Below are 19,996 nucleotides of genomic sequence, written 5' to 3' on the forward strand. Positions count from 1 at the left end.
TTAATCAGAAGGAAATAGACCAGAACTTCAAAACATGGGCCAAATTAAACCATTTTTTGGGGTTACAAAAGAAAATTCAAAATGCTAAAATGTCACCAGGTTATCTACTTCACAGTTGCATCTAGGCTAACGGTGTCTGGGTAAAGTTGCGGTGAGCATAATTTCAGGGCTATATTACTCTGTAAATCAGCCCTCTGGTTTGCTCCTCGTCCATTCATTGTTCACTGTTTTTAGATGTTTGCTCCAGGGTGTAGTGTAGTTCCTATATCTCTAATAGGCTCTGCGCATTGGAATAACATACACTATAGATTTGAAATAGGACTGAGGTCAGTATGTCTCTATCGAGTATATTAAACTTAATTGTATGTGTGCCAACTAACTTAGAGGTCACTAGAAACTTTCTCAAATAAACAAGAAGGGATTAGTCTTGGACAACCGCATAAACATGACAACTTTGTTTCCCCTAGAATCAAAACAATATCTTCAGAGTCCTGGAAACAATAGATAACTATTCACTCAGTCATTCATGCATGCTTCCTTTCTAAAGAGTTGCAGAGAAATAGATAGACTGGGCATTTCAATAAAGAGAGTTTATTGAACAGTCTTATTTCTCATGCAAGAGATATGAACTGCTACAATCGTTAGACAGAATGCAAAGTATAATGCGTACAGCGTAAACAGTAATATAAAATAATACTGTAATAGCATGGTCTGTTGCTATGACATATATAAAAATACATACATAAATAATCCAGGATAAAATACTCAACTGGTGCTTCTAAAATACTCCTACCCTAGTGTACCTAACCTAGGTCTAGTACGAGGGAAGAAGTAGGTGCTGTTTTAGCTAAGTTTAGTTTTGCCAAGAATTGCCAATGGTTTCTCTAGGTTCCAATCAGCGCCATACCTTAGAATGAGAGAGGTTGGTATCTCTTTCCCGGGATTCGATTTCCCAACACCCCACAAGGGGAGTCATAAACACTGGAGCTGGATTCTCGGCAGGAGGATGACAGCGTCTAGTCAGTGCGTCAGCTGGAGAGCTGGCTTCCTTCGGTACTTGCTGTGGCGAGCTACGTCGTGCAAGTAGGTAGTCGAACTGCACCGAACCACACTGTCCTTTGCCATAGCAAGTGAAGGTATATTTATACCTTGATGGTGTACAGGAATGCCAGTATTGACGTAAAGTCGGGCATATGAACGTCATGAATGAACTCCTAAGGTATAGATGTTCATGCATAATAAATGAGTTCATGGAGAAATCAATATCCAAGCAAGGGGAAGTCCCTAATGGCTTAAGAACCTGGTTTTGCAAGAACTTGTGATGTTGATGAATGGATGGAATTAGCCATGCCTGTATTTGGGTAGCATGGACTATGCCTAAATAAGGAATGGATATATATGCCTATATAAGGGCAAATGTGAAATGTACCTATATAAGGGCATGAATCGGGAAATGCATACGGAATCTAAATCGACACACAACAAGGGAATGCACTTATTCCTGTCAACAATCATGAAAAATGCTATTAAAAAAATATGGTTAAGAATAGGCCCTATTCTTCTATGGAACAATGCTTTTATCGGCTAACAGGAGTGTGGGTGGTGGATGGCTCTTTTGTATGCCCGTAAGTACAAGTTGCTCTTTATAGTGACGCTTATTCTGCTAGTCCTTAACTTAACTAAACCCTACAAACGAACCCTCAGTCTGTACTCCTTTAGCATAAAAAGAAAAAATAGAGCATTACTGGCAAAAGCTGGTTGTGGTGCGGGGGAGAAGGGGGCGTGTGGCAGTGCGTGTACTGTGTTCCCCTTCCTAAAATTCAGTTTTTGCAATACAGACAATGTTCAGAGGCCAGGGCATCCCATGAGTCCTGTAATAAGACAGTGTAAGGGCCGCCAATAATTAATTAGAGATAAGGCACTTGTACTTAGTTATCTAACCAAATGCATTTGTATCTGTACAGCTTTTCACCCGATGCCTCACGCCACTGCCTCGCGAGGAATCTAGGAAGAGGAGGCAAACAGACGCTGAACATGTGGATACTTTCCTGAAGGAGTTTGGAAAGCAAGAAAGTTTAAAAGAGGAGCCAGTTGAAGAAGAGTTGCAGCAAGTTCAAAAAGAGAAACAACCACTGAAGCATCAGAGCAAGCAGAAAAACCAAGAGCCTCAACACCGACTTGCAGGACAGAAATTCATACATAAGCTTAGATACCAGAAGCATCTGAGAAAGATAGCACGGAATGAGTATCACGCGCAAAGACTTCGTCTGAGAAAACGTATGAAGCAGGCATTTGGAAACAAGCGGAAAGTTCAGGCAAATGAAGATGAAGCTCATGTATCTAAGCATAAAAAGGAGGTTCAGATGCATGAAAAAATGACTGATATTCAGGATAACTGCGCCCTGGACATTTTGCAGAAAGATCAAGTATCTGTCTTTATGCACCAAGACCTTGTGCCTGGTGTGGCACAGCAGGACCAAGCACCCATTATAGAGAAAGACCAGGCATCTGAAGTTACGCATCGAGAACAGGCAACTGCTGCTGTGCAGCAAGATCAGCTACCTGAAATTAAGCAATTAGGCCAGGTGCCTCAGGCTAAGCTACACAACCTGGAACATAAACTTTTGCAGCAAGAACAAGAACTTAACATTATGCAACACAATCAGGCATTTGTACCTTTGAAGCATGACAAGCCACTAGAAGCCATGCAGGAAGATCAGGTACTTGATGTTTTACAGGAAGACCAAACACCTGTTATAGAGAAATATCAGCTACCTGAAGCTATTCAACAACGCCTAGACCCTTGTGTTGCACAGCAAGGGTATGCACCTGAAGTTCTAGAAAAAGAGAAGGCACCTGAAGCAATGGAACAAGAACAGACACATGAATTTACGAGAAAAGATCAGATATCTGGATTTGCAAAGCCATACCAGACAGTTGAACATTTGCTGGAAGATCAGGAAGTTGTAGACACTGAAAGGAAACTGAGATTGCAGGAAGACATTTTGCACCTTGAGAGGAAGGATGGGCATTTGAAACAAGGCTTGGGGCATGTGCGTACTTGGAAGACAAAGCAAGTCGAGGAACAACAGTGTCAAGTACTTGAAGGACAAGAACACCAACAGAAAGGAGAAGGGCATTCACTTCAGCTCAAAGACCGAGGAACTCAGCATAATGAGAGCGATAATGCAGTCCATGTTTCTAAACATGAAGTGGAAGGAGACCAACACAGACTCAAGAATATCGAGCATGAATGTCTTCGAAAAGATAAGAAATACCAGAGTACAGAGACCCATATTTTAGCTCAAGAAGAGCAGGGAGTGGCGAAAGACCAAGAACATCCACAGAAAGCGATGGAACATGTGCCTACTTTTAAAGCATCGGAATACCACGTCAAGGAGGATGACTTAGACATTCAAGAACAAAATCAAAAAGAGAAGAGTACTCTGCCTGTTAGTCACGTAGAAAATCAACTACTTTTACAAGAGAAATGTCACCTGATGGGGCACAGGCAGCTGGAAAAGGAACATACTTCCAAAGAATGTGAGAGACAAGCTGTTAAAGATCAAGATCATCTTGGCGAGGAGACAATTCCCTGCACGTTTATTAAGCAGAGACTTCCACAAAAGCCAGTCGAACAGAAAAGCAATGAGGGATTTCACTACATTCCCAAAGAACAAACAGACCCTAGAAATAAGCAGGCTGAGCATGAACACTCAAACCAAGAAGAACTAAGACGTGCAGAGCGTGAGCAGGAAGCCCAGGAAAAGCAGGAACTTCAATGTCGGAAAGAAGCAGAAGAGCAGCACAAACTAGAAGAGCAGCAGCAGGAAGAGCTGGAACGTTGGTGTAAGCGGGAAGAGCAGGAATTTCAGCTTCTGTACAAAGAGCAGGAACTGCATTGTGATGAACAAGAGAAAAAACTCCAACTCATTCACAAAGAGCAGGAACTCCTGTGTTCGCAAGAAGAGCGGGAACAGGACGAAAATAAACATCCCGCTATTCAGAAAGAACATGAATATCAACAGGAAGAAAAAAACGTTCATCTCCACCAAAAGGAGCTGGGACTTCTGCGCAAGCTGGAAGAGAAGGAACATCATCTTGTGCAGACGAAACAGAAGCCTCTTGGGCCTCAGGAAAAACCAGGACATCACCACCTTGTGAAAGAACAAGAGCTTCTACATCAGCAAGAAGAGCAGGAGCTTCAGCTCCTACAGAAAGAGCAGGAGCGCCTTCGCCAGCAGGAAGAGCAAGACCTCCAGCTCCTAAAGAAACAGCAGGAACTTCTACGTCAGCAGGAAGAGCAGGAACTTCAACTCCTTTTGGAAGAGGAAGAGCATATACGTCAGCAGCGAGAGCAGGAGCGATTACATCAGCAGGAAGAGGAGGAGCTTCAACTTCTACAGAAAGAAGAGGAGTTTCTTCGTCAGCAAGAAGAGCAGGAACTGCAACGTCAGCAGGAAGAACAGAAATTTCAGCTCCTTCAAAAGGAGAAAGAGCTTCTACGTCAATATAAAGAGCAGGAACTTCAACTCCTGCAGGAAGAACAAAATGTACATCAGCTGAAAGAACAGGAGTTTCTTCATCAGCAGGAAGAGCAGGGACCCCCAGTCCTTCAGAGAGAGGAGGCTTTTCCCCCTCAGCAGCAACTTCAAATCTCACAGAAAGATGGGGAGATAATCAGTCAGCTGGAGGAACGGGAGCTTCCAGTCTTGAAAGAGCAGCAGCCTCCGAGTCTACAGGAAGAGCAGAAAGACCCGCAGCAAGAACAGGACCTTGAACAACAGAAAAAAGGGCAAGAGTTTCCATGTCCGAAAACCAAGCAAGAAACTCAAGATTCACATCGACACCAAGGCCATGACATTGTTTTGGGCATGCAAGAAGAGCAGGCATTTGAACTCATGCAGAAAGAGCAAGAACAACACCAACAAGAACAACAGGAGTTGGAGCGTCTCCTTAAAGAACAGGAAGAGCAGGAATTGTTGCGCCAGAAAGAGGAGATGGAAATCCAGCGCCTACAGGAGGATGAGGAGCTCTTGCGTCAGCAAGTGGAGGAGGAACTTGAGCGTCGCAGGAAAGAGCAGGAGGAACTGGAGCGTTGGTGCCGGCAGGAGGAGCAAGAGTTCCACCGCAAGCAAGCAGAACAAGGAGAGCATGCTCAGTCACAAAATGAACTAGAGCGGCAGCAGGAGGACCAAAACCATGAAGGCAAAATTTTGCAGACACAAAGTGGAATAGGAACAACATCCACATATGACAGTCCAAAGGGACAACAGCAGCGCTTTTGGCAGTATACCCGCAGGCTGCAGAATCCAGTTGTCTTTGGTAGGTTCCTCTCACACTTTTTTTATTGTTACTTCAATTGTGCATATTATGTAAAACTCACATGAAGGAGGTTACTTAACTGCAACTTGGGTCTCCAAAATAAGGTTCTCATTGGATTCTCAGGCTTGAAAACTCTTGCCAAAATTTGTGTTTGTGCCAAACTACAGGGACATGCAAGTCTGTGATTAAAGGGCAGATACCACCCTAGAAAACGACTGTTGCGAGTAAAGTATTGAAATATTTGATACCGATGAGATTCACATGGTTTGCATACACCTGCTATCTAGGAAATGGAGTTTAACTGTACACAAAATATCCTTGGTGGTCATCAAAAGGAAGGGGTGTTTATTCAGCGCACGTTTGTGGCGTAGACTAGAATCTCACAGTAACACTTAACTTTGTATGCTTAACATTCGTTTGCCTCCAATATTGCAGGGCCAAACAAGTATTTTGCTATATAAAGACCTCATCTACTCTAGAAACAACCCTGGATTTAGAACAGGAAAGATAGTAATGCAGCAAGTATTTTGGTATCTAATACAATACAATGAAATTAACTGTGGCCTCTGTTTCGACGAAGCATGAGGAATAAACAATTTTGCATTAAAAGCCATGCTAATGGAAGTATCTTTGACAAAGCCCTTCTGATGGGGTGGGAGGGCAACCTTAAGTGCTATGATGATCTGAAAGAGACATGTTAGTGATGGATTCCTTACCCTACAATATCCCCAAGCGTCAGACTGGATCCGGAAAGTTTTTTGTCAGCAGTACCCCTGCGCGTCTGAAGGTAGCGTTGTAATCGTCACGGAGACTACTTGGACGCCACCCATGCGGCTGACGTCAGTTCTTTATTTTTCTACGCCAGCAAGCGCAGATCCGGTTCGAGCACGTACCCTAGTAACTTTTTGACTCACTTTTTTGAGACTTTTGTCTCTACTTCTTTGAGTCTTTGACTCTTGGTTTAAATCCAGTGGGGCCTGTCGCCGTACCGTGTCGGTAGTCGACCCCCATGGTGTCTGTCTCTGCTGTATGGAGCACGACCATGACCCCCGGTCATGTTCCGACTGGCTATGGCTCCAAAGGCTTTGCAGGAGCAGTCCCGAAAGCTGCTGGAGGCCCGGCAGTCGTTTCCACGCCGTTCGAGGACCAGGGGTTGCTTGAGGGACCGACCACAGAGCCATCACCATGGCCCCTCGGAGTCGAAGTCTTCACACTCTGAATCGGATAAGAGACGTCCGAAGTAAAAGTCGAAGAAACGTCCCCCCGTTGGTCTCTGAACGCGGACGAGGGGTCCAGGGGTACGTCCCCAGTGTCTCAGTTGGAGCCTGTGAGTCCCGCGGCCTACCCACATTATTCAGGTCCGCCGGTGACTCTGGCCCAGATGCAAGAATTTCTTGCTGCCATGGACCGCCTTTTCAGGCCTCGGGCTCCCGCAGGCGCTCCTCTAGGGCCCGCTGTCCCAGCTGAGGCTCCTTCCTTGCTCCTCTATCGGCGCAGCTGACAGTTCTGGCCGTGGCGCCGTAGGGTCCTCCGCCGGCACCTCCAGCGGCTCCGGCGCCGCAATGGGTCCCGTTCGTCCCACCTCAGCCCGGATTTCCGGACAATTTTGCTCCGGGTTGGGACCCTAATTGGGTCATAGAGCCGGATCGGTGCCTTTGGACCATTTGTATTCGCTGTGCCGCGGAGGGTGGAGGAGGTGGACGACTGGGAGAGGTCTGATGGACCCTCTTGCACAGCAGTGTGAGTCTGAACAGGAGTGGGCGGAAGAGTCTGAGGAAGCAGGTGGCCTTGACCTCTCCTCTGAGCCTAGTTTTCTGTCTCCTGCTGTCCCGGAGGAGGACGCCACATATACTGTTGTGCTCCGTAGAGCAGCTGAAGCCCTTGACCTTGATCTGCCTATTGTCACTCTCAAGACCAACCTTCTCATTGAAGTTCTTCAGGTGGCAAGCTCTACAGAGCCCCTGCTTCCGTTCAATGAGGCGTTAACGGATGTTTTGATGGGCACCTGGTCTAGACCAGCCACAGAGGTTCCTGTGGATAAGACCGTGGCCAGGCGTCATCGCCCAGCATGGGGTGACCTTGCCTTTTTAACGAACCACCCAATTCCGGCGAGCCTGGTCATTCAGGCCTCCACTTCCCAAAGCGCATTCCCTACCGCCCCTTCGGATAAGGAATCAAAGAAGCTGGAGCAGTTTGGCAAGAGATTGCTTTCCTCTGCCAGCTTCGGGCTGCAGTCGGTGAATACCACATGCCTCTTGGGCCGCTACTCTCACGCTGTGTGGGACACGGTGGCGCAACCCTGCCCCAGTGTCCAGAGGAGGTTCGGCCAGTCCTTTTCCAAGCCGTTGCTGAGGGGAAAGACGCTTCAAAGTTTGCCATCCGGTGTGGGCTGGACACCGCGGACTCTCTGGGTAGGGCGATCTCCACGACAGTGGCCCTCTGTCGCCATGCCTGGCTGCGGTCCACAGGGTTTTCAGGGGATGTTCAGAGTTCCCTCATGGACATGCCCTTTGATGGTACTCGCTTGTTTGGCGATAAGGCAGACAGTGCGCTGGAGCATTTTAAGGACTCTCGGGCTACGGCCAAGGCATGGGTCTCTCCACCACGCGCCCGGCCACGTCTGCTTTTCGTTCCTTTTGTGGCCCCAACACGTTCATTCAGCCAGAAGCCTGCGTAGAACCAACCTCAGCGCGGCCGCAGATGTGGTGGCTGCCGTGGCAGCACAGGGGGCCAGCGTGCGTGTCAGTCCACCTCCGCTCCCGCCGCATCCGCCTCAAAGCCTTCCTAGTCCGATCTTTGGGGTGCACCCCACGCTGGTGGGCGGCAGGATTCAACTTCACCTCCCCCACTGACGTTCTGTCACCTCAGACAGGTGAGTGCTGCAAATCGTCTGAAGGGGATACACCCTCCCCTCCGAGTCTGCCCCCCCCCAGCCATGCCACCTCTGTTCCACCACATGTTGGGGGATCACTTTGCGCCTCTCCAACAGGAAGTCACAGCCCTCTTGGCCAAGGGGGCCATAAAAAGCGTTCCTGGGCCAGAAGTAGGACGTGGTTGTTATTCCCACTACTTTCTGGTCCCCAAAAAGGAGAAAGGGAGCCTGCGCCCCATCTTGGACTTCAGGAACGTCAATTGCTTCCTCCGCAAGGAGAAGTTCAAGATGTTGACTCTTGCTCAGTTCTTGGCTGCCCTCGACCCTAGAGACTGGATGGTAGCGTTGGACTGGCAGGACGCATATTTTCATATCCCCGTCCGTCCTGCCGGCATTCCCTGAGGTTCATGGTAGGCCAAGAGCATTTTCAGTTTGCTGTGCTCCCCTTCGGCCTTACCAGCGCCCCTTGGCTGTTCACGAAAGTGATGGCAGTGGTCGCAGCTCATCTGCGCTGATCCGGGGTTTTAGTCTTCCCCTATCTGGACGACTGGCTGTTGAAGGCGGGCTCGTTCCAGGCAGTCGTTAACCACCTCCAGACTATGGCCGACCACATGCATTTGCTGGGGTTCGCCATCAATGTGCCGAAGTCGCACCTGAGTCCCTCTCTAAGCTCCCCTTCATCGGTGCGGTTCTGTATTCGACGTGGTTTCGGGTTCATCCTCCCGAGCAGCGAGTCTGGGATATTCAGGCTATGATTCCGATCTTTAAGCCTCCATCCTGGGTTTCGGTTAAGTTGAACCTCCGGCTTCTGGGCTTGATGGCCTCCTGCATCCTGCTAGTGCAACATGCCAGATGGCATATGCAGGCTCTGCAGTGGGACCTGAAGTTCCAGAGGCACAGCATCAGGGCAACCTGTCTGATCATGTCCAGACCTCAGGGCACTACACAACAATTGCAGTGGTGGCTCACGAATCATGATTGGGTCAATGGCAAATCTGTCTCCCTTCCCCAACCGGAGCACACAGTGGTGACAGATGCTTCCCTCCTGGGATGGGGTGGCCACTTGGGAGAGGCGGAGATCAGAGGCCTCTGGTCTCCGCCGGCGGCCCGGCTCCATATCAACCTTTTGGAGCTTTGGGCGATCTGACTTGCACTGAAAGCATTCCTTCCTCTGTCCGGGGAAGTGTAGTGCAGGTGTTCACGGACAACATCACCACCATGTGTGTAGGAAGGTGGACTCCTGACTATGGTTACCCCAGTTTTTTGCCTTGTGTTTAGCTGGTTTTCGACTTAGTTGGCCTGGTTCCCTGCTAATCAGGGCCCCAGGCTCTCTGCTCACTCCTTAAAATGGACTCCATGCACCCTAGGTGCATAACCAAATTGGTACTGGACACCTTGTCAGCCCCTATATAGTGCACTATAGGTGCCATGGGCATAGGTGCATCCAAGGCCTACCAGGGGCTGCAGCATAGCTTTTGCCTCCCCTGGCTGGTTCTTAAATTGACACAACTGGCTGATCACTCAGCTGGAGCAAGTTGGTGTCATCACCTCTTGCTTAGATATAGTATACCTATATCTAAACCTATATCTGGACACATATGAACCTATGAGTCACTCCTATGGCAGGCCTTAACAATCCTGGAGGTAGAGTGCTTGATTTTATGTGAGATGGTGCTCTAGCATGAGCTGAGCCTGTCTGCAGCTGTCGGGACCAATTCCCTAAGCTGTTCTGGGATAATGCCATACCATATACTATTAAGTGCATTATAATCCATTGCGGTTATATGTTAACTTTGGTTTGGCTTTATCAAAACATGTCGTGTAAGGTGCCATACGATTTGGAATGCTATCCCCTCAACAGTCCTTTCGACGGGGATAGCATTCCACCCCTCTAGAGGGAGAAGACATGTTACTTTGCTAAAACGCGGTTGATTTTTAAAAGAGCCTCAGCATCACCAGACGCTTCCGCCACAGAGACGAGTCTGACCTCCTGCTGCTGACCGAAACTCAGCCGAGGAGGCCTGGACAAAGGCTTTCCGGTCGCGGGGAGGTGTCACACCACCCCAGACTGGAGATAGTGGATTGTGGCAGGGAGGTTTCAAAGAAACCAGACAGTGCCTGGGGAGCACAAGGCTTCCCCTTTCATAATCCGGTTAAACCGGTTCTGGGGCACACCAGCCCCAGTCCCAGCGTGACCCTGGACAAAGGGAAAGGGGTGTAACCACCCCCTTCCTGGGTCCCACCCATAGGAGGGACCTAGCAGGTACTCCAGCCCCCTAGATTGGTATAAGAATGGGAGCAGTGCCAACGCACTCAGATTATCCTGACTGAAACTTATGAAACAAAACTCTGGACCCTTCGACATCCTACTCGACGTAGAAGACTGAAGAATCTCCCTTGTGGTCAAGGAGTGACCACCCTGTGCAAACAGGCACCATCCAGCACCTCGAAGTTTGCTTTGTTGCAGTTCCCGCCGGAACTCGAGCGACAGAGTTCGACAAGACCAAGCGTACCTGCCTTCTAACAGCCCGATCCACAGTCCCTGCAGAGCTGAGACTCGTGGACGCGACCTGAAGTGTGGGGCCCGCCATCTTGGAAAGACCACGAGACGCTGACCGTGCAGCCCACGAGTGACCCTCAAAGCTGTGCATTGGGGTTTGCGAAGCCCCAGCCCTGAGCCTCTCTTGCACCGAAGCTCACCCCTCTACACTCACGGAGTGCTGCGTGGGGCCCTTCTGCATCTTTTGGCTCAACCCGTTGGCCCGGTCACATGCCCGTTGGCTTGTGGCCCCTGTGCCGACGAACCTTGAAACCTAACTCGTGAATCTGGTTGCTCCAGACTTGCACTCGCTCCCCTGAAAAGGAGCACTCGCTCTGACCCTCCTGGTCCAAGTGTTAAGCCATCTTCGAGTCCTGCGTGGGTTGCACTTGCCAAGATTTGTTTGCTCCGATCCGGAAGCCGACACCGCAGACAGCGAGAGCCTGCGTGGGACAGCTCGTGATCTACTCCTGGACATCCTCGGTGCCCCGGAGTCCACGTGGCAGCGGAGAGAAGCAACTCGTCAACGACCTGAAAGCGCTCGACATTGCCTGGTTCCTTCCTGGTTCCACCCTGGTCACTTCTGAGTGACCCAGGCTCTGTCCCCTCTGCTTTCAGATCATCTTTAACTCCGATCCACCCTTGGATCACACCGGACACTTCTCGTCTCGACGCCTGCAGCATCTTCAGCTCCGAGCACCAGCAACCTGCGTAACAAAACCCAACACTACTTCGCACCTGTGCACCCGCTTCTTGTGGGTGAGGTAACTCGACAACGCCGGTGTTCCTACACTGGTACACACCTCTAGTGTATGTGTCTTAAGTATCGTCCTTCTAGGTTGAGCGGAAGTCTCCTTAAACTGTAACTTTATAACTTTTATGCACCATTGACTTTGCATTGGTGCATGTGTGTGCTTTAAGCGCTGCACCCGAATCCCGCGGGCTTTTCCCGACTTCAGCATTGCTAGTCCCGACTGCTCCCAGCGGTTCCCTAGGCCCTAGGCCTAACCACTGTTCGATTGGTATCTCTTATACCACTTTTCTAATATATGCTTTGCGTGGCCCCTGGGCCTCATCCATAGTTGTGCAACTTTCATATGTTTAACTGTGCTTTTGTTTAAACGCTTGTTCCTGGGGGCGTGGCCAAGATGGCGAGGTGAGCGGACGCACTCTCCGCGAGCTCCTCCGACCCCAAGGCCGTAGGCCGTAAATTCTCGCAGATCTCCCCCCGATCTGTAACTGGGCAGTGGCGGAATTGTAGGAGCAGCCGACAATCTATCGCTAGACCTCCGCTCTGCACGGAGTTCCCAGCCGGAGGACTTTTGGGAGCGGCAGAGGCCGGAGGGCGTCTGTGACGAAGCTCCACGCAGAGAACCGCCGACGAGAAGAGAGGTAACGGGACCGGTGCTGAGTAGCGGCGGGGGTTCCGTACATTGACGACAAGGGACAGGCACCAGCGGAGGCCCAGGTCAGACCCAGGCACCGAGTGACGCCCGTAGGCAGCCGGCGGCAACGCCGGTATAGCCCGCCAGCCAGAAGCCCTCACGCAAGGCCGGGGACGCGGCCTACTGACGGGGCGTCCCAGGCCCCTGCCGCAGACCAGACTGCCGAGGAGCGGCCGAAACCAACAAGAGACGGACACCGGCGGCGCCCCGGGTCAGACCATGGCACCAAGAGAAGCCCGGAGGCAGCCGGCGGCAGCGCCGATATATCCAGCCGGCAAGAAGCCCTCACGCAAGGCCCGGGACGCGGCCTATAGACGGGGCGTTCTGGGCCCCTGCCGCGGACCAGACTGCCGGGGAGCGGCCGGAAACGAGGAGCTTGCTGACGGGGGGAGCATTGTAGAGGCCGGTCCCCAGGGGTGCAGCGGTGAAACAACGGCCCGGCCCCCGCCGCACCAGCGGGGCGTCCTGGAACGCATCCAAAGCTGCGGCCGACCTTAGGCTGAAGGACACAGTCGGACACTAGGCCCTCACGGATCTAGCCCGACGCTGGGGGTAGAACGGAGCCGACAGCGGAAGGGACCCCCGGCGGGGACGGCAACTGCGAGACGAAGCCCACGGTGCGGATTAGCAGCCCTTCCCCCACCTTTTCAGCGGCAGCTAGGCCGAGCAGCCTAGCCTGGGCCCGGACCCGAGGCCTCGCCGGAAGACAAACCCGCCAAGGCGCTGGGCCGCTGAAAGACTCAACCAAGAGACAGCGACCACTCTCCGGAGCCTCCCTGACTGCACGGGTACGAGGACCGCTGAGACCGCCAGGAGTGACCCCGTTGGGGAATTGGAACACAACGCGACACACCCGAGGGCTCAGGGCTGACCGCCTCATAGGTGTCCAAGACGAAGGGAACAGTTGGCTGGCAGATGCGGCGTGAGGCCTGAGAAAGACATAGCGGTGCGCCGACCAGAGGTCTCAGACCGCAGGTACAGGAGACCCCTAGGTCCCGACTGCACCAACACAGCCTCCCGAAACGACAAACTGCACCTGGGGAGTATTGGTGAACTACGAAAGGAAAGGTCGGTCTACAACGTCAGCCAAGGGTGGTAGGCTGCATAGCGGAGCCCGAGGAGGCGGTCCCCCCCCCCGGTCAGACACTAGGCTACACACCGCCGCTCCTTGCAACGGCCTGGACACCCAGGCGGTCCCGCCCACGCGCCGCCAACCTTGACAATGGCTGGCAACAGAGGGAACAAGAAAGGGGAACGGACACTACCCGAAATGATGAACAGAGGACCACCGAAAACTGACAAAGGGCAACACTCGCCGGGCCCCTCGAGAAGCTCAGTGGAAGCAGAGGGAAGGGAACCACCAGTCACCAGATCCTTCCTGGAATCTCTCTTCAGTTCCCTAGGAGAAGACTTCCAGACACTGAAGCAGGAGGTAGCCGGAGAAGTCCGAGAGGTGCGTAGAGAAGTAGATAGCCTGGGCGAGAGAGTGGCTACCATGGAAGAAACCGGACACTCCAGAGATAATGAGATTGTGCAACTGCACCAGGAAGTGCTCCGCTTGCGGGATCAGCAACTGGACCTTCAGGCGCACAATGAAGATCTCGAGAACCGGTCTCGCCGGAACAACATCCGGGTCCGGGAAATGCCATCCAAGGAAGAAGGAGAGGACATTGCCATGTATCTACAGAGCATGTTCAGGGAAATATTGGGGGAATCGGAGGACTTTCCCATCAGGATAGACAGGGCGCATAGAGTTGGCCTGGCGTGCCGGACTTCGGCGCCGCCACCTGATATCCTGGCCATCCTGCCGGACTACCCGCTTAAGGAGCGAATTCTCCGTGAAGCTAGGAAACAGCAGTCGTTGCATTTCCAAGGGCACCCAGTCGCACTCTTCCAGGACTTATCTGCGATTAAGCTCCAAAAACGCAAGACATTCAAAATAGCAACTGACTTTCTGAGAAGCCATTGGACACAGTACTCATGGGGGCACCCTTTCCGGCATATCTTCCAATGGAACGGCACCCTGCACCAGCTCAGATTCCTCCAGGACACGTGCGAGTTACTGGGCATCACGGCGTCGGGCGAAGAGCCACACACACCGCGTCGCAGACGCAACACCAGGGACGGTTGGCAGCAGGTCCCGGACCACAGGTCTTCTGCCTCGTCCGCCCGGCCAGATTCGCCTATTATCCGGGCTGGAATGGACAGAGCGGTACAAGAGGCAGCCAGGGACACAGCCACAAATGAAGTCGCACTGACGGCTTAGGACGACTCCGGTGGGAGATCAACGCAGCCTTTCTATAACGCAGGTTTGGGGGTTTGGGGGGGGGGGGGGGGGAGGACGGGAGTGCAGTGGCCAGACGTCCACTTCAATAACCAACCACAGCCTTGTCCTTGAAGGACCGGACTGGGACTATGAGATTTTGGAACTTGTTGCGGGGAAGGGGAGAAGGGAGGTGGGGAATGTTGGGGTTGTTTATGTTGTTCTGGGACTTGTTGCAGGTCACCGGGGGTGGGGGGTCGGGGGGGGGGTTGGTTGAGGGTAGGGAAGTTGGGGAGTAGAGGGAAGGGGGGGTCCGTCCAGTGCACTGTGCAGGTCTTAGGCGTGATAGCGGCATATGTACATTTTGCCCTGCTCCGGCGGGAGTTCTCTGCTCTACCTTTCAACACTTTACATGCCTCCTACATCTCTTAAGATAGTGACCCTAAATGTCCGGGGCCTCAACAACCCAGTTAAAAGGAGGGCAGTACTGTCTTTGTTGGAGAACACACAAGCAAGATATCTGTCTTCTTCAGGAGACCCACCTACTGCCTAGTGATTCCCATAGGCTACGCTCCCATAAGTTACACAATTTTTCTCCTCCAACTATACCAATACCGCGGGGGAGTCGCAATCCTAGTGGCACGTCATTTCAAAGGGGAGGTCCTTCATAAACATGCAGAACACAAAGGCAGACTGCTCGCTTACAGATTTAAGATTGGGGGACTTCCGTTCACGGTTGGATCCCTGTATAGCCCTAATGACCAACAGGAGCACTTCTTACGGTCAGCATTGGTGGACATCACTGCCTCACCGGACAGGCACATTGTCATCGGAGGCGATTTTAATATGGTCTTCTAATCAGCCCTGGATAGGTCGGCGCAATGTACCCCAGACTGGGGAATTCTCAACCGGGTGTAAAGCACAGCTGTTGGAACTAGACCTTCACGATCTCTGGCGTTGCATGCACCCTACCGATAGAGAATACTCATACTACTCCCATACGCACAAGACATATGCGAGATTAGACCACCTCCTGGTCACGGCCCAGGTGAAGGCATTGGCTTCGGCGACCGAGATGGGGGTAATCTCCATATCGGACCACGCCCCGGTACTCGCTACACTAACCCTGCCACCGACGACTTGCCGCCTTAGGGACACATTACTGCATAGGAAAGAGGTGGTTAAACGCATAACAGAGGCTACTCAGGAGTATCTGACCCACAATGATAACCCCGAAACTTCAATGGCGACACGGTGGTCTGCCCTGAAGGCAGTACTTAGAGGGGAGTTTATTGCCATCGCATCGGCTGAAAATAAGGAAAGGCAGAGTAAACGGGAGGAACTCACCCAACGGGTCCGCGAACTCGAGCAAATACACCGCCGGCCGGACGGCCGGGTGTGGAGGCAGCTCAAGGGAGCCAGGAAACTCCTAATGGCTCTGGACATGGATCGCGCGGAATATGCTGCATTACGTTTGCGTCATGCCTATTACACAGGGGGGGACCGTTGTGGCCGCCTATTGGCAAACAGGCTGCGGGTGCAACGCCAGCGACACATAGTACAGGAGGTCTCTGATCCCACCGGGTCGATGGTCACGGAGGACGCCCAAATAGCCAAAACCTTCCGACGGTTTTACGCTAATCTCTATGCAGGGGATCCAACGAATAAACCTGCAATGATGGCATACCTGGACTCCGTCACCCTCCTGTCCTTAGCCCCCTCGCAGGCTGCACATTTAGACAGGGATATTTGTATAGAGGAGGTGATCTCTGCTATCGCCAAACTCAAGCATGGCAAGGCTCCAGGTCCGGACTGATATACGTCCCTATTTTATAAAACATTCTGTGCACTGCTAGCCCCGTTCCTCACTCGCTTATTTAACTTGTCCGCAGCCCCAGGGGCCATCCCACCCGACCTCCTGCGGGCCTCTCTTACAGTCATCCCCAAACCGGGGAAAGACCGGACGCTATGCGGCTCTTACAGGCCGATATCCCTCCTGAATGTAGACATTAAACTGTACACCGGGATCCTCGCGGCCCGATTGGCCCCCCCACTTGCCGGGACTTATAGACCCGGATCAGGCGGGATTTGTTCCTGGGAGGCGAACGGTGGACAACACCAAAAGGATCGTCCACCTCATTGAGAAGGCATCCCGGATACCCGGAGAAAGAATGATGTTGGCGGTGGACGCCGAAAAGGCGTTTGACCGAGTGCACTGGCCATATTTAGAACAGGTCCTACTAAAGGCGGGCATTGGAGAGAAATTTCGCTCCCTAGTCCTTAATTGCTACAAATTCCCAACAGCGGTGGTGCGGGTGAACGGCTACAGTTCACAGGACTTTGGCATTGAGAGAGGCACTAGACAGGGGTGTCCACTCTCGCCCCTACTCTTCACTCTTTATATGGAGCCCCTTGCCCAACGGATACACACTAACCCGGCAGCGACAGGGATACGGTTTGGAGGTTTTACCCACACCATAAGCCTCTATGCTGACGTTATTATATTGTCGCTGGACACGCCCCGGACCGCCCTCCCGGTCTGCATTGAGGAATTAGACTCCTTTGCAGCCGTCGCAGGCTTTAAGATGAACATGGGGAAATCGGTGGCATTAGACGTGTCCCTTGCACCTGCCACAAGGACGTATCTACAGAGCAGGTTCCCCATGCTTTGGTCGTCGGAGCTGGTACCTTACCTGGGGATCCAGTTGGCCCCTACCCTGCCGGCTATGGTAACAGCCAACTACGCCGTCCTAGGCAGGAAGATCCGGGAAGAGCTCGGGCGATGGAATCGCAGCACCATCTCCTGGTTGGGAAGAATAGCTGCGGTTAAAATGACGGTCTTACCCAAGATACTATACCTCTTCCGCGCTCTACCGCTCCAGCCGCCCATTGGGTGGGTTCAACAGACGCAGGCAGATCTTGCATGTTTTATTTGGCAAAGCAGGAAACCCAGAATGAAGAGATCACTCTCAATGCTAGCCCCTGAGGCTGGAGGTCTCGGGATCCCGGACCTCCGCAAGTTATTTCAAGCAACACAGTTGTGCTATCTGGTAGAATGGAGCAGGTGGGAATCAGACAAGCACTGGCTCTTCCAGGATCAGGCAGTGGCAGGCCGACCCTTACAGGAGGTGCCGTTTCTTCGCCGGGCTCACTGGCCCGCAAATCTTTATGCCTCATTGATTACCAGAGTACCCCTGCGGGTATGGGATGCAACCAACACCACTCACAACCTCACCACGTTTCCCTCGCCACTTACACCGATAGTAGATAATCCAGACTTCACCCCGGGCACTGAAAGAGGGGCCTTTACTCATTGGAGAACGGCCGGATGCCGGGCCCTGTGTCATGTATACGACTCAGAGGGTGTCAATCCCTTCCCACGCCTCCGACAGGAATATTCCTTCCAAGAGACCGAGAGGCTTCGCTATATGCAGGTACGCCACTGGGCTCTACACCCACAGGTGCGAGACGCGGCAGATAGACTGCTCCTCCCTTATGAGAAGTGGCTTATGTCTGGCTCGTCGGATGCGAAACTGATCACGGACCTTTAAAAACTACTACAACCACCTTCCTCACACCTATATAATCCGGGGAGGGAGCGGGAATTGGGAGAACATTGAGTCACAAAGAGTGGGAGCAAATTTCATACAGAGAACGGCACTCCGCATACCATATGGGGCTCACTGACACATTGACTAAAGTCTCCACCTATTGGTACTACACCCCAAAACGTATGCATGAGATGGACCGGAATAGGGATAGCGCTTGCTGGAGGGGATGCGGACAGGTGGGCACACTGACACATATATTATGGGACTGTCCTCTCCTAGAATCTTATTGGAAAGAAGTGATAGATGAGATTGACTCCCATTTTGACACTGAACTGCTGCGCTTCCCAGCATATACATTGCTGGGTCTCCCAAACGGGCTGATGTATCCCCTTAAGTCCTATAGGGGCAGACAGATAGCGATTACACTGGGGTCGGCAGTACAGAACATCCTACTACACTGGCGCACTACCACTCTTCCTACCATCACGGGCTGGCTTCATAGAATGTGCCATGTGTTGGGGATGGAGAAACTATTGCTTACAGTGGCAGGGGACATAGAGCAATTTGATGACCTCTGGCAACCATTCCGGTCTCTGCTGCTCGCCGAATTTAGGGAGATCACATGCCCCAGATACCTACGCCTTCTGAGGCTTACGACACCTGAAGAACCATCCTCTTGAATAAATATTGAACTAGCTTTTTCCCGCATGAAGGAGATCAGGGTGGAGGACGAAGGGCGGGCCTGCGCACTGGACGGGGGTAAAGGGGGGGGGGGGGGATTTGAGGAGGGGGACGGTTTGTTTACAGTGATACCATATCTCTTTAAGGGTGGCTGTAGAGGGTTTTTTTTTAATTAGGATGCCTTTTGGACAATTAATGCTGTGGGGACACCTACTTACTCATTTCTGAAGCGGAAGTTCCAGGCATCACCCACGCTGTAGCCTATCAGCCCAGCAGCGCACCGGCCTCCCAGCCCACCTCTCGCCGCACCCGCTCCGCGGGTGCCGCTTCGCTGGTGGGCGCTGGTAGAGGCAGCATCTTCAAGGACCAACGTAGGACACAGGCGGCAAGGCGGTAAGGGGCGCGAGGAACCAGCGGGGCTGCGAGCGTGCGGGGACTTCATTTCCCAGAAGTCCCTGCAAGACCGACGGAGAGCTTCCGGTCCGCTCTCCCTGCTGGCCCGCCCCCCGCCCATCAAAGGCAGTTAAAAGTGTTCCTCTTCCTCTATCCTGTGGGACACCTACTTACTCATTTCTGAAGCGGAAGTTCCAGGCATCACCCACGCTGTAGCCTATCAGCCCAGCAGCGCACCGGCCTCCCAGCCCACCTCTCGCCGCAGCCGCTCCGCGGGTGCCGCTTCGCTGGTGGGCGCTGGTAGAGGCAGCATCTTCAAGGACCAACGTAGGACACAGGCGGCAAGGCGGTAAGGGGCGCGAGGAACCAGCGGGGCTGCGAGCGTGCGGGGACTTCATTTCCCAGAAGTCCCTGCAAGACCGACGGAGAGCTTCCGGTCCGCTCTCCCTGCTGGCCCGCCCCCCGCCCATCAAAGGCAGTTAAAAGTGTTCCTCTTCCTCTATCCTGTGGGACACCTACTTACTCATTTCTGAAGCGGAAGTTCCAGGCATCACCCACGCTGTAGCCTATCAGCCCAGCAGCGCACCGGCCTCCCAGCCCACCTCTCGCCGCACCCGCTCCGCGGGTGCCGCTTCGCTGGTGGGCGCTGGTAGAGGCAGCATCTTCAAGGACCAACGTAGGACACAGGCGGCAAGGCGGTAAGGGGCGCGAGGAACCAGCGGGGCTGCGAGCGTGCGGGGACTTCATTTCCCAGAAGTCCCTGCAAGACCGACGGAGAGCTTCCGGTCCGCTCTCCCTGCTGGCCCGCCCCCCGCCCATCAAAGGCAGTTAAAAGTGTTCCTCTTCCTCTATCCTGTGGGACACCTACTTACTCATTTCTGAAGCGGAAGTTCCAGGCATCACCCACGCTGTAGCCTATCAGCCCAG

At 52.6% G+C, this 19,996-nt stretch overlaps 1 protein-coding gene across 2 annotated transcripts in view; it reads left to right on the plus strand.

The window, feature by feature from the left end:
• LOC147685146 (uncharacterized) overlaps window positions 1-19,996 on the plus strand; it is a 693,800-nt gene that overhangs the window by 572,105 nt on the left and 101,699 nt on the right. For both annotated transcript variants that reach the window (XM_086941067.1, XM_086941068.1), the window contains one exon: window positions 1,965-5,325. In XM_086941067.1, the coding sequence (XP_086797193.1) occupies window positions 1,965-5,325 (3,361 nt within the window). The remainder of the gene's footprint in view (window positions 1-1,964; window positions 5,326-19,996) is intronic.

The sequence above is a fragment of the Lissotriton vulgaris genome, chromosome 10 (assembly GCF_964263255.1).
Source record: "Lissotriton vulgaris chromosome 10, aLisVul1.2, whole genome shotgun sequence".
NCBI classification, from domain to species: domain Eukaryota; kingdom Metazoa; phylum Chordata; class Amphibia; order Caudata; family Salamandridae; genus Lissotriton; species Lissotriton vulgaris.